The 15288-nt window shown below is 36.6% G+C and overlaps 1 protein-coding gene across 2 annotated transcripts in view; it reads left to right on the top strand.

Moving 5' to 3' along the window:
• The window catches only part of LPCAT2 (lysophosphatidylcholine acyltransferase 2), a 69522-nt gene that overhangs the window by 3155 nt on the left and 51079 nt on the right, over positions 1-15288 (top strand). For both annotated transcript variants that reach the window (XM_038531018.1, XM_038531017.1), the window contains exons 2-3: positions 11312-11451; positions 14317-14534. In XM_038531018.1, the coding sequence (XP_038386946.1) occupies positions 11312-11451; positions 14317-14534 (358 nt within the window). The remainder of the gene's footprint in view (positions 1-11311; positions 11452-14316; positions 14535-15288) is intronic.

The raw sequence follows: 15288 nt of genomic DNA, 5'->3' as shown, positions 1-15288 counted from the left end.
CTCCTGTGATGGGGAGGTATCCAAGGTGGAGGGCGGGAGCCTGAAAAGCAAGGCCTAGTAGAAGAAACAGATGCAGATCTGGGAGGCGAGGGCTTTTGAAGGGACGGTGACCCTGGAAGGGGAAGAGATGTGGGTATGAGAATTGAGGGCCCGGAGGATGGTGTGAGGGTGTAAGAGAAGAGAAAATGCAAAGAGCATGTGGGCCTTAGAGGCAGGTCCTAAACAGGAGAGGGGGAGCACACCAGTGGAAGAGGAAACATGCCATGTTGAGAAGGGAGAGGAATCTGTGACAGAGCTTCAGTTTGAGTTTGAGTTTGTTAGGTTGGAGGGGTGGGCAATCTATAGGAGAATGGAATTGGGGAAGTCTTTTTTTTTTTTTTTTTTTTTTTTTTTTGTCTCAGGGAAGGAGAGGAGTCAGTCTAGGATGAAATGTGAGGGCAAAGGCATAGAACCCAGGTCTGGAATTAGAACAAGCAAGACTAGGGGGATGAGCTGGGGAGAAGGGGCATGGAGGGGAGGAATTCAGAACCTAGGAAAGGGACAATGGTCAGTGTAAGGTGTTCAGAAGTCTTCACCCTGCATCAGTCCCTAATCAGTCTTCACTCAAACACTGCTAGATGCAACACTTCTCTAAACTTTTCTTCGACTGTTAAAAACTGCTGAATACATAAAGGAAGTTTCCTTTTCTTTCCTTTTTCTTGTAAAACGCTGCTTTTACCATTAGCAGTTACAACTTCGTGCTCTGTGGACTTCCTCTTTGGTGAAATTAGCGATCAAAGAACAAGATAGAGGGTGCAAGCTGGATTTGTCCTGTGTGTTCTGCATGACAAAAAAAAGTTTTGATGTCTTCCTGTCCATCTCATGCATTTCTTTACCTTGGATTTGGAATAGTGTTATTTTTTGCATAGCCCACTTATGTGCACTGAGACCATTGTCCTGAACAATGGAGGCAGGTTAGAGTAACGGTAAATGTGCATCTGCTGAAGAAGGGTGTGAGAGAGGAAGAGGAAGATAATGTAGAAATACCTCTTTGCAAAGAAACTAAATGTTTAAAAACTTGACCTTCATGTCTTTAAATAGATAGATATCTCTTTTGTATCTTAAAACTTCTGAAGCACTTCTAAATGCATTGACTATCACTCAAGGTTAATTTTAGTTTGATTTGGTCAAATTAGTCATCCTTAAATGAAAGTATGTCTATTTGGCTTCATATTTGGAGAGATGGTCAAAGTGGCATATATATGTGTGTGTGTGTGTGTGTGTGTGTGTGTGTGTGTGTAGAGAAAGGGGGGGAATTGTTGGTTTTATGCATACACACCTAGCATGGCCTATTACTGTTTGGAGAGCACTTTCAAATAACGCTACAAGAGCTGTAGTATAATGCAAAGATCACCAGTCTTAGTCAGAAACCCTGCTCAGGCCATTTATTAGTAGTATGACTTTGGCCAAATCACTTAACCTGTCTGAAGTTCACTTTCCTCCTTTATTAAATTGGAATAGTCTTACATCAAAGAAGGGTTAAAATTACATGAGATAATGCATGAAAGAATCTGGATTGTTTGCTGATCTTAATATTGATTAAGATATTTGTTGTCTACAAATTTTATACTGTCCTTAAAATTTACCGTTTATATTGAATGGAATTGAATAGGTCTAGGTTGTTTGTTCTTTAATTAAAAATATAGACTAGAGGGATCCCTGGGTGGCGCAGCGGTTTAGCGCCTGCCTTTGGCCCAGGGCGCGATCCTGGAGACCCGGGATCAAATCCCACATCGGGCTCCCAGTGCATGGAGCCTGCTTCTCCCTCTGCCTATGTCTCTGCCTCTCTCTCTCTCTCTCTCTCTGTGACTATCATAAATAAAAAAACAAAAAATTAAAAAAAAAATATAGACTAGAGATACCAAAGAGGTTTCAATGGCTTGAACAGTCTGGGCAAAGGGAAGATTTAACTAAACATGATTGAAAAAACAATGTTGTTTGTATTTTAAACTTGTATTTAACTAAACATGATTGAAAAACAATGTTGTTTGTATTTTAAACTTGTATTATCAAGCTTAAAAGATGTATATCCTTTCATTTAAGTATGACTTACTCTGATCAATACAGACTAAACTTAGCCTTGAATAATGATCAATATCATCTTGCTTAAGGACTGTTGTCAATTTTGTATCTCATTGTCGAACTTAGCTTTGCCCTTCCCCTTCTTTTTTTTTTTTTTTTTTTTTTTGACAATTTAAAGGTCTACTACTTAGTGGTGTAGAAACAAGTAGTCTAGCTTTCATTTCCTCAATAGAATATGGAATTGAAATAAGTGTTTGGTAGTAATTGTGGGTCACTTACCAGACCAAAAGAAATTATTGAATGTCTATTATATACCAAGCACAATGCTAATTTCTGGAGATACAGCAGTGAACAAGAGAAATAAGAACCCTGCCTATCTAAAGCTTAAGTTTCACTGAAAAAAGTTAAACAGACAAGAAGAAAAATATGCAGTTTTCTGTTTTAATAGTACTATGAAAAAAATCCAGAGAAGATAACCCTGATACAGTGTTGAAAGAAGGCCTTCCTACAGAGATGATGTATTACCAAATGGAAATACAAGGGAGAATCGTCTTAATTTGTCTAAGAGTTACTCCAAATTTGTTTATTTACTGTTACGTACTATTATTTGTTGCAAACCTGGAAATGGTACAGGAAAGAAAAGTTGTCCAATATTTGACAACTGAATTAAAATCCATATTAGCTACTCATTGTGAATGTGAGTAAATCTTCTATGAATATAGTATAACCTTATTCTAACTCTATTTTCAGAGTCTGTGCTATGGTCCTTTTTTGCAGTAAAGATTATTTCTAGGTAATTTGCAAGGCTGTTTGCAAGCCTTATTTAATCTGCCTTGAAGGTCACCCATTGCAAACAGTCTTTTCTCCAGGGATATTTGTCAGAAACAATCAGAGGTGATTGTTTAACATGACAACTGTCTGAGGCAGTGAATGATGATTGAAGCAAACAATAGACTTAACCAAACATCTTGCAAGAAGAAGCTAGGGGATGAGATGTCCATAGGGGACTTTGAAAAGCTTTGTCATATTTATGGGAATCTAAAAGGGTATCCACATGTATAGGTCTCTGTGTATACCCAGGGCTATGCACATGACCTGAAAAAAACCCAACAACAACAAAAAAATGAGAATATTCTAAGCTCTCACCTCTAGCTAACCATCAGGCTTTGTACAAACAGGAGGTAAAAGTTAAAGGATAACTGTGAACTTCCACTTGGCTGTGTATTGAAGGTATGCTCCAGAATGCACACAGAGACTCTTCACATAATGCTGGGGAACTTACTGCTTCCAGGCATTTAAGGAAATCTTATCATTAGCTGACTACCAAACTAATTGGTCAGAGACTTAAGTAACCACACCTGACACATGACAAAGACCACAGCCTTTAAAGAATTACTTCATAATAGTCACTGAACAAAATAACAACAACAAACAGCAACAACAGTAAATCCTGTGATGGAAGAGAATCTGATTTTCAGAGTTGTTATATTATTTAAAATGTTTGGTTTTCAATTAAAAAATTGTAAGCTATACAACAAACAATAAAGTGTGTCCCATAAATAAGAAAAATAGCAGTTGATACAAACTATATTCAAGGAAGCCCAGATGTTGGACCTACTATCCAAAAACTTTAAATCAGATATTTGAAATATGTTCAAATAACTAAAGGAAGCCATGTCAAAAGAACTAAAGGAAAATATGAGATACTGAATCACCAAATAGAAATTATCAGGAGAGTGAAATTATAAAAAAGAATCAAGTAGAACTACGATAGCTGAGATGAAAAATTCACTAGAGGGGTCAACAGCAGACTTTAGCAAACAGAAGAATCAGTAAATTTAAAGATAGATCAATTTAGGATTAATTAGTATGAGGAACAGAAAGAAAAAAGGATGCAGAAAAGTGAACAGAACCTCAGAGACCCGTAGAACATGATCACGTCTATCAACATAAGCATAATAGGAGTCACAGAAGGAGGCAAAGAATATTTGAAGGAAAAGTGGCTGAAAACTTGCCAAATTTGGTGAAAAACATTAATTTACACATTCAAGAAGCTTAATGACTTCCAAATGTAATAAACCCAAAGATGTTCGTCCCTAAACATATAATCAAACTGTTAAAAGATAAAGAAAAAGAGAGAATCTTGAAAGCAGAAAGAAATAACTAACTCATCATACGCAAAGGGATCCTGAATAAGATAAATGTCTGATTGTTCATCAGGAACCATGGAGGCTAGAAGGCAGTAGGATGATATATACTCAAAGTGTTGAAAATAGAAGACTGTCAACCAGGAATTATAGAGTCAGAAAAACTATCCTTCAAAATAAAGAGAAATTAACAAAAATTGAGAGAATTTGTCACTAGCACACATGCCTTGAAAGAGATACTACAGGGAGGCCTTTGGTTGAAAGGACACTAGAGAGTAACTCCAGTCCACATGAAGAAATAAAAATACTGTTAAGGATAACTACCTGTAGGGCAGCCCTGGTGGCGCAGCGGTTTAGCGCCTGCCTTTGGCCCAGGGCGCGATCCTGGAGACCCTGGATCGAGTCCCGCGTCAGGCTCTCTGCATGGAGCCTGCTTCTCCCCCTGCCTGTGTCTCTGCCTCTCTCTCTCTCTGTGTCTCTATGAATAAATAAAATCTAAAAAAGAAAACCCAAAAAAAAAAACATTTAAAAAAAAAAAAAGGATAACTACCTGTATAAATATAAAAGACTATAAATATCATTTTTATTTGTGATTTTTTTTTTTTTTGTCTTCTAAGTGATTTAAAACAAAACTCCCTGGGGGTGCCTGAGTGGCTTAGTCAGTTAAGCATCTAACTCTTGATTTCAACTCAGGTCATGATCTCAGGGTCCTAGGATTGAGCCCTGCATTGGGCTCAGCACTCAGTGGGGAGTCTTCTTCTCTCCCTCTCCCCAGCTTGTGTGCACATAAGCTCGCTCTCTATGATAAATAAATCTATTTTAAAAAAATACTACATAAAGCAATGATTAGAAATCTGTGTTGATAGACATACAATGTATAAAGATGTAATTTATATGACAATAATAGCAAACAGGAGGAGGGAGGAAATAGAGCTCTAAGAGCACAATTACTATTATAATTAAGTTGGTATTAATCCACACTAGGTTATTGTAAATGAATTTGGGAACACTTAGGGCAAACACTAAGAAAATAAAGTTTTTAAAAAGTGACAAGAGAATTAAAATGGTTCACTAGAAAATATCTATTTAACATAAAAGAAGGTAATCATGGAAAGGTAGAGAAACAAAAAAGACATAGATATATAGAAAGCAAGTAGTAAAAGAGCAAATGTAAATCTTATCAATAATCACATAAATATAAATGGATTAAACACATTAAAAGCCAGAGATTAGAAGAATGGATAAAAATATATAATCCAACTCTATGCTATCTAAGACACACTTTGTATTCAAAGACCCAAATAGGTTGAAAGTGAAAGGATAGGGATGCCTGAGTGGCTCAGTTGTTAAGTGTCTGCCTTTAGCTCAGGGCATGATTCTGGAGTCCTGGGATGGATTCCCACATCAGGTTCCCTGCATGGAGCCTGCTCCTCCCTCTGCCTATATCTCTGCACCTCTCTCTGTGTATCTCATGAACAAATAAATAAAATCTTAAAAAAAAATAAGTGAAAGGATAGAAAAAGATATACCATGCAAACAGTAATCAAGAGAGAACTGGAGGGGCTATATTAATATTAAATAAAATAGACTTTAAAACGGGTAACCCTGGATGGCTCAGCGGTTGGGCATCTGCCTTTGGCCCAGGGCGTGGTCCTGGAGTCCTGGGATCGAGTCCCACATCAGGCTCCTGCATGGAGCCTACTTCTCCCTCTTCTCCCTCTGCCTATGTCTCTGCCTCTCTCTCTGTGTGTCTCTAATGAATAAATAAATAAAATCTTTTTAAAAAATAGACTTTAAGACAGAAATTGTTACTAGAGATAAAGGAAGACACTTTATAATGATAAAAGGGTTGCTTCATCAAGAAAATATAACAATTAGAACCATATGTGCACCTAACAACAGAGCCCCAAATACAGAAAGCAAAACAGATTGAAGTGGACAATTCAACAATAGTAGTTAGAGACTTCAGTTCCCCACTTTTTCTACCAATAGTGGTAGAACAAAGAGACAAAATATAAACAAGGGAAAGTCTTGAATAACACTCAACTAGACCTAAGAAGTATATAAAAAGAGAACTCGGGATCTCTGGGTGGCGCAGCGGTTTGGCGCCTGCCTTTGGCCCAGGGCGCGGTCCTGGAGACCCGGGATCGAATCCCACGTCGGGCTCCCGGTGCATGGAGCCTGCTTCTCCCTCTGCCTGTGTCTCTGCCTCTCTCTCTCTCTCTCTCTCTCTCTCTCTGTGACTATCATAAAAAAAAAAAAAAAAAAAAAACTCCCTCCAGCAACAGCAGAAAACACATTTTTCTCAAGTGCCATGGAACATTCTCTAAGACAGACAATTATAGTAGGCCATAAAACAGGTTTCAAAAAATTTTAAAGGATTACAATAATATAATGTCTGTTATCCAACCACAATGGATTGCAATAAAAAAAATAACAAGAAATTTGGGGAATTCACAAAGATTTGGAAATTAAATTACTCCTAAATAATCAATGAGCCAAAGAAGAAATCATAAGAAAAATTAGTAAATACTTTGAGATGAATGAAAATGAAGACCGTATACAAAAACATATGTGGCTAGCATTACCTTGATACCAAAATGTGAAAAAAATGTTATAGGGAAAGGAAAGTATAGACCGGTTTTCCTCATGATCACAGATATAAGAACCCTTAACAAAATATTAGCACATCAAATACAGCAACATGTGGAAAGGATAATCGTGTCTGAGTTTGGTGGTTTATCCCCAGGAATATAATGTTGGTTTAACATACAAACATTTATATTTCAATGTAATTTATCATATTAGCCAAACATAGGATAAGAAGCATATGATCATTTCAGTAGATGCAGGAGTTTTGTTACTCATTTGACAAAATTCAACATCCACTGATGTTTAAAAAAAATTCTCGGTAAAATAGAAAAAAGAGGGAACTCTCAATCTAATAATGGGCATCTATGAAACACCTATAGCTAGCATCATAATAGTGAATATCGAAGCTGTTCCCCCTAAGGTTGGGAACAAGACAGATAATCTTGCTCAACACTTCTGTTCAACATTGAACTGAGGATCCTAGCCAGTGCGATAAAATAAGAGAAAGAAACAAAAGACATAAAGATTAGAAAGGGAGTTTTCTCAGTCAGAGAAAATTAAATACCATATGATATTTCTTATATGTGGAATTTAAGAAACAAACCAATAACAAAATGAGCAAAGGGGTAAAGAGAGACAAACCAAGAAAGAGACTCATAACCATAGAGAACAAACTCATAGTTACTAAAGGGGAAGTGAGTGGGAGGATGGGCAAGAGAGATGATCTGGGGATTAAGAAATACACTTGTTTTGATAAGCACTGGGTGATGCATGGAATTGTTGAATCATTATATTGCATATCTGAAACTAATATGACACTGTATGTTTACTACACTGGATTTTAAAATAAAATTTAAAAAGTTAAAAATAAGGAAAAGTGTAACTGTATTTATTTACAGATGTCATGTTTATATGCAGAACATCCTAAAGAATCTACAAAATGGCCAACAACTAAAACTAATATGTGAACTTGGCTAGGTTGGAGGAAATAAGATTAAAACATAGTATTAGTTACATGTCTAAATACTAGTAGCAAACAATTGCCAAATAAAATTAAATAATCTGATTTATAATAGCAATAAAATAGCATTAGACAATTAGGAATTTATTTAACCAAAACATGTAAAACACTGAAAACCACAAACACTGTTGTGAGAAATTAATGGAGCTTTGCATAAGTGGAGAGATATATCATGTTTATAAATTGGAAAAATCAATATTGTTATGGTGATAATTCCTCCTAAATTGATCTATAGATTCATTGATAGCCTAGTAAAATTCCCAATGGGCTTTTTTGTTTGCATAGAAACTGACAAATTAATTCTGAAATGTATGTGGAAATGAAAAGGATCCAAATTAGCCCAAAAAAGATTTGAAGAAGAAAAAGCTGTAGGACACACAGTACCTGATTTCAAGACTTACTTAAAAAAAAAAAAAAAAAAAAAAAAGGCTACAGAAGTTGAGAGAATGGGGTATCAGCAGAAGAAGAATAGATGAACCAATCAATAAAACATAATGGAGAGCCCACACATATGTGTTTGATTGATTTTTTACAAAGTTGCTAAGAAAATTCATTATGGAATATCAGGTCTTTTCCTGGAATATCAGGAGCAACTAGATAGAGCTATAGATAAAAACAAACCTTGATCCCTAATGCATGCCACCACAGAAAGTAATTTAAGATGGATTATAGACTGAAACAAAAGCTAACACCATACAGCTTCTAGAAGAAGAGAATATAAAATATCATCATGACCTTGAGGTAAGTAAAGATTTCTTAGAAAGGACCCAGAAAACTAAAAATTAAAATTGATAAATTAGGGGAAACTGGGTGGCTCAGTTGGTTACGCATCTACCTTCGGCTCAGGTCATGATTCCAAGGTCCTGGGATTGAGCCCTGCATTGGGCTCCATGCTCGGTAGAGAGCCTGCTTCTCCCTCTGCCTGTTGTTCCCCCTGCTTATGCGCGCCCGCTCTCTTTCTCTCTCTCTCTCTGACAAATAAATCTTAAAAAAAAAAAGGGGGACTTTCATATTTTGTTGGTGATGTAAGATGATACAACCACTGTGGAAAACATTTTAGCAGTTTCTTATAAAGTTAACCATACCCTGGCCCAACAGTTTCACTCCTGCTGAAGTAAAAATATATGTCCACACAGAGACTTTGAACATTAATGTCCATGAGAGCTATATTCATAATAGCTAAAAACTTAAAATAGACCAAATGCCCATGAACAGATGAATGGATAAATGAATCATGATATATTCATACAGTGGAATAGTACTCTGTAATTGAAAAAGTTTTATTCCTGATATATAACAATGACATGATAAAATCTCAAAAACGTGAAGGGAAGTAAGCCAGGCATAAAAGAATACATACTGTGTGATTTCTTTGTGACAATCTAGAACAGGCAAAACTGTGGTGAAAGGGAACCTGTCACTAGTTGCCGAGGGCCAGGAAAGTTATACTGACTGCCGAGTGGCACAAAGGAACTTTAACGGGTGATAGAACTATTCTCTTTTTTTTTTTTTTAATTTATTTTTTATTGGTGTTCAATTTACTAGCATACAGAATAACCCCCAGTGCCCGTCACCCATTCACTCCCACCCCCCGCCCTCCTCCCCTTCCACCACCCCTAGTTCGTTTCCCAGAGTTAGCAGTCTTTACGTTCTGTCTCCCTTTCTGATATTTCCCTCACATTTCTTCCCCCTTCCCTTATATTCCCTTTCACTATGATAGAACTATTCTCTATCTTGATTGTGGTGGTGTTTGCATAGGGATATATATTTGAAAAACTCATAATCTGTACACTTAAAGTAGGTGCATTTTATTTTATGTAAATTATGCCTTGATAAGGTTGATTTTTTAAAAAATACTAAGACCAAATGTTGGCAAGGATGTCTAAGTGACCTAAATTCTCATATATTGCCAGGGAGGGACACTTTAAAATGATACAACCACTGTGAAGACTGGTTTGGCAGTTTCTTATCAAGTTAAACTGTAACCCAGCAATTCCATTCCCAAGTATGAGAAATGAAAACACATATCCACAAAAAGGTTTGCATAAGAATATTCATAGGGGCTTCAGTCATAAGAGCCTACAACTGGAAACAACCCAAAGATTCATCAAAGAGGGAATAGATAAATTGTCACATAGGCATACAGTGGAATCATATTCTGCAATCAAAAAGAATGAATTACTCATTTACAAAGTCACATAGCTGAATTCCAAAAACATTATGTTAAGCAGAAGAAGCTAGACACGTAAGAATGCATAATGTATGATTCATTTATATGACTTCAAGAACAGACAAAATAATCTGTGGTGATAGAAATCCGGCATTGGTTGCCTAAGAGGGTAGGGATTCACTGGAAGAGGTGCAACATGACTGGATGTTCTGTGTCTTGGTTGGGGTGGTAGGTTCAAGATGGACATTTATCAAAACTGAACTGTCTACTTAAGATCTGTACATTTCTTTATATGTTATTTTGACTTCAAACATGCACATGTGCATAAAGTAATTTGACAGGATCAAATTATATGTTAAATCATTTGACAGAAAGGTAGAATCATTTTGGTGTTCCTCATAAATTATTTGATGATGTTCAGATTCACAGTAAGGGCCAGGAGAGGCAGAAGGACAGTGCTGTTTGAGTAGTGTGATTGGCTAATAGAAGAAATATAATTTGGTGTGCATAAGGACAGTGTATTTCACTTAAAAGTGAGAATGGTATAGGATTAAGAGCAAGGGCTTTGTCACCAAGATAGGTTCAAGCCCTGGTCCTATCACTTAGTAACAGTGATCTTCGGCAGCATCACGTAACTCCCTGTGTGCCATTCCTTTCCTTTCCAGCTTAAGGTTGTAGGAATCAAATAGTTTGCTATATGCCAAGTGCTTCTAGTGGCTGCTATATAGTAAGCATTTATATATTATTGGCTATTCTTATTAGTTTTCATTCTTATTCTTACTGATTTTTTATTTCATTTTTTTCCTTCTCCATCTCCTTGTTGTTAGTTATAAAGGACCAGCAGGTGTATAAAATAACGGCATTTATTCTTTCATGCTCCTAACTCCTTCATTAACACTCTTCCTTCTACTGGCATCTCTCAAAAAGTGATTTCCCCTCTTCCCTTGGCTAGCTTCTCTTTGTCTTTCAAGATCATTCAGCCTTTGGCTCCTCTAGGAAGCTTTCCCTGACTGCTAAGTCCAGACGCTTTGTTTTCCCAGCATCTTCTAGTCACTTTCCTTGATCAGTAGATGACTTGTCTTATAGTACCTGGATTTCTTCACTGTTGTTTTTGCTACATTGTAGGTGTTGTGTCGCCAGATACAGTACTTTATTTTTCTTTGTGCTTAGATTCATATCTGGTGCAGGGTAATGTTCAATTCGTCTTTTAATGAACACATGAGTAACACAAAACTCTCCTCTTACATGTTTCTGTTTGATAGCTAGAACATTAAAATACTCTCCATTCATATATTTTTTTTAATCAACTTTGACTTTCAGATTTTCTTTCTTGGAATTATCCTGCTTCCAATCCGTGCCTTATTAGTCGCATTAATTATATTATTGGCATGGCCATTTGCTGCACTTTCAACAGCTTGCTGTCCCGAAAAGCTGACCCATCCAGTAACTGGTTGGAAGAGGTAAGAAATAATAATGTCTAAATGTTAGGTAAATAAGGATAAGAGTTTAACATTAGTCATTGATTGATAGTTTTTTTCTACCGCTGCCTACTTGGTATTTACCATTTATTTCTATTTCTCAGATGAAATGGTTCCTAATTCATCATATGTAGAAATCTGCCCAAGCGCCTTATGATGATAATCTTCTGTTGAAGTTGTAATTTCCTAATATTAAAACATTGTTTTCTGAGTTATTGCCGAAAAGTGATAGGTCCATGGTTCTAGAAGACCCAATTAGTATACCTGAAAGCATTATAGCTGAAAAATACCTGACTTTCTTCTGCTCTCCCTCATTCTTGACATTTGCTTTTGTCCCTCAATAGTAACTACATACTTTCTGCAGTGGTATAATTAAGCAGATCCGTTATAGTGTATTTACTAATGCTTTAGTGATTATTATTAATAACAATTCTTAATATAGCCTAGCTTTTTAAAACATTAGCATTAAGGCAGAATGGAATTGCTTCTTGAGCATTATCTAATTAGCAGGGTATTAGAGGACAGATTCATCACAAATTAACAAAGTTATTGGTAAAAGTTCACTCCCATTTGGCAGAGCCAACTTGTTGCCATATGTAGGTCCTGAGGGTAAAGCCTTTCACTGTGGACTCCTTGGAATAGGAAGGCATAGGTGAGTTTCAGGGCACCATTGAACTCTCTAAAATTGTTCACATTTTTTCTTTGAACACAGGATCCATTCCTTTCATCCAAATCTCAAATGAAAATGTCCTCCAAAAATTTTGAAAATCACTGTTCTAGGAACTTTTAAGGAAATATGCAATTTGCTATTCAGTTCATGTTCTAGTAAATAAACGTCAATATTCAACACAAGGCTGGTTTGAAGTGGAAGTGAATCCAAGTCTGGCAGTGTCCCCAGAGAACAAATACCACTTCAATCCTTGCAAATCATACTCCTTTGTATTATAACTCAAGGTTGCATGGTACTAAAAAATACTTTATGAGAGATTTTTTTCATGACATGCCATCCCTTTCAATTACCTCTTTGGTTTCTATTGTTAATGGCTTATGGAGTCCTGTAATTATGGAGGGAACACTCTTTGAGAATCCAGAAAACAGATGTAACACAGGGGAAAAAATGTTTTATTTCTGTCAATTAAGCAAGTATCTCTACTTCCTCTCCAACAGGTATTTGTGCAACACCAAACTTAGTTTTTTATAAATCATTTAAATAGAAGTGTTTAACAGCTCTGAATTTGGGATATTTTAGAATGTGGTTGTCAGAATCTATATCACTGTAAATCAAAAATAGGTGGTGTGGAAATTCAGTAAAGGGTGAGTTTTTTATCCTTATATAAATAGACATCTGAACTCGAAAGAGCAAGGAGAGATACAGTCATTTCCCTGTGCCCCCTGGAAAAGTGCTTTGGCTTTCTGTTTCTCTCTTCTCACTATCTAATAAAAGTCAGAGAAACTTCCTCGGTGGCTAGTTGCTTCACAGCCCCTCACTGTATTATGACAAGACTGTTGAGAGAATTAGACAGGAAGCCTATTTTTTTAAAGCTCTCATTAGATATCCTATGGGAAATACACGTTTTGTTTTTCATGAAAAGCTGTATGCTTATTCACATACTTAGTTGTCCACTGAGTTTGAGTTTCTGTGTTTGAGTTTCTAGAAATGTGTTTCTGTTTTTCTACTCAGTTGAGCTTCTCAAGGACAGAGGCTGTGTGTGTCTTGTGTGTCCAGCACAGGTCCTGGCACAGTTTGATGAATTGATTAATCTTAAATGACACAAATTCTTTTTTTAAAAGTAAGCAGCTCGATTTCTGAAATTGTTTAAGTGCATTTATGTTCCAGGGACGTGAGATGGAGAATTCACCATTTAAGATTTTTGATGAGGGGGATCCCTGGGTGGCGCAGCGGTTTGGCGCCTGCCTTTGGCCCAGGGCGCGGTCCTGGATATCGGGGATCGAATCCCACGTCAGGCTCCCAGTGCATGGAGCCTGCTTCTCCCTCTGCCTGTGTCTCTGCCTCTCTCTCTCTCTCTCACTGTGTGCCTATCATAAATAAATAAAAGTTTAAAAAAAAAAAAAAAGATTTTTGATGAGGAACACCTGGGTGGTTCAGTGGTTAAGCATCTGCCTTCAGCTCCAGGCATGATCCCAGGGTCCTGGGATCGAATTCTGCATCAGGTTCCCTGGGAGGAGCCTGCTTCTCTCTCTGTCTGTCTCTGCCTCTCTCAAGAATAAATAAATAAAATATTTTTTAAAATTAAAAAAAAAGATTTTTGATGATGTCTAAGAGCTATAATGGTATAGGTAATAAGGCTTTAGAAAATGATTCCTAAAGTAACTGAGGGTAGATTCAGCATGAGAGTTCTAAAAGTGTTTGGGGTAGATAGCATCTTTGTTACCCAAATGTACATTCCCAAGGTGACTCCTCTGAAGAACAGTACTGATTTGGATTTCTCAGTAGGGGATGTGTGTTGAAAATTCATTTTTATCCCTTTATAGTCACAGAATAATAGAGCCACTTATTAGCCATACATCCTTGGAAAATTTGGTTCTCTGCACCTCAGTTTTCTCATCTGCAAAATGAAGGTGCTAATAAATAATATACATTTTACAAAATTGGACTGAGGATTAAAGAAATTAACATATGTAAAGAATTTAAAATATTGCCTGGTGGAAATAACCCCACATATAACTGATAACAATTCTTATTTTAGTTCATGTTTTAAAATGAAGTGTTCTGACATGTTTGGGATTTTGTTTGGTGTTTAGAGTAAAGCCCTGCTGTTAGCTGAGATTAGCAAGGCTGATTGTGTCTTTTCTCTCTCTCTTTCTTTTTTTTTTTAATTTCCAAAGGAACATTACTCAACCAATTTTGAAGTTTCTAGGTCATGCCATGTTCTTTTCAATGGGATTCATAGTTACTGTGAAGGGAAAGGTGGCAAGTCCTGCGGAGGCCCCAATTTTTGTTGCTGCCCCTCATTCAACATTCTTTGATGGAATTGCCTGTGTCGTAGCTGGATTGCCTTCTATGGTATCTCGAAAGGAGAATGTACAGGTCCCTCTGATTGGCAGTAAGTACTTGTAAGACAACACAGATATTTTCATGCTTATGGTTCACCTTTTAAAAAAAAGATCATCTATTTCTTTTAAGGGCACCTGGGTGGCTCAGTCAGTTAAGTGTCTGCCTTGGCTCAGATCATGATCCCAGGATCCTGGGATTGAGCCCCAAATGGGGAATCCCTGCTCAGTGGGGAGTCTGTTTGTCCCTCTGCCCCTCCCCACTGCTTGTGCATGCCCTCTCTCTCTCTCTCTCTCAATAAATAAATAAATAAATAAATAAATAAATAAATAAATATTAAAAAACCATCCATAGTTTATTGATAGGCTTTTTAAAAAGCTTTAAAATAATGAAACACTTCAAAGCTATTTCCTTACTTTTAATGAGGAACTATACCAAAAGAATGAATTTACATAAAGGTTAGAGACTTTTCTATCTGTACCCTTACAATTCTTTCAAATTCTTATCTTTATCACTATAACATCACTTCTTTTCATTCTTCTGTGTAGCTAGAAAGACCAGCTTTCAAGTACCAAACATGCTTGATTTTTCCAAGAGAGCATTTTTAATGGAAGAATTTGTGAAAACACTGGTTACGTGCTATTTCACTAATTTCTCTTTAGGATATTATGCTGATAGACACACGAAGTCTTTCGTCTTAACTCTGTTTTCTTATTATTGCCCCAGAATCTCCATGAGAGACCAACATGAAACTCTGAAAATTATGATGTGGAACGAATAAGTGCCTCCTGTCTTAAAAAATAATG

This window comes from Canis lupus, chromosome 2, assembly GCF_011100685.1.
Source record: "Canis lupus familiaris isolate Mischka breed German Shepherd chromosome 2, alternate assembly UU_Cfam_GSD_1.0, whole genome shotgun sequence".
NCBI lineage: Eukaryota > Metazoa > Chordata > Mammalia > Carnivora > Canidae > Canis > Canis lupus.
This window is presented reverse-complemented; position numbering and strand designations above follow the sequence as displayed.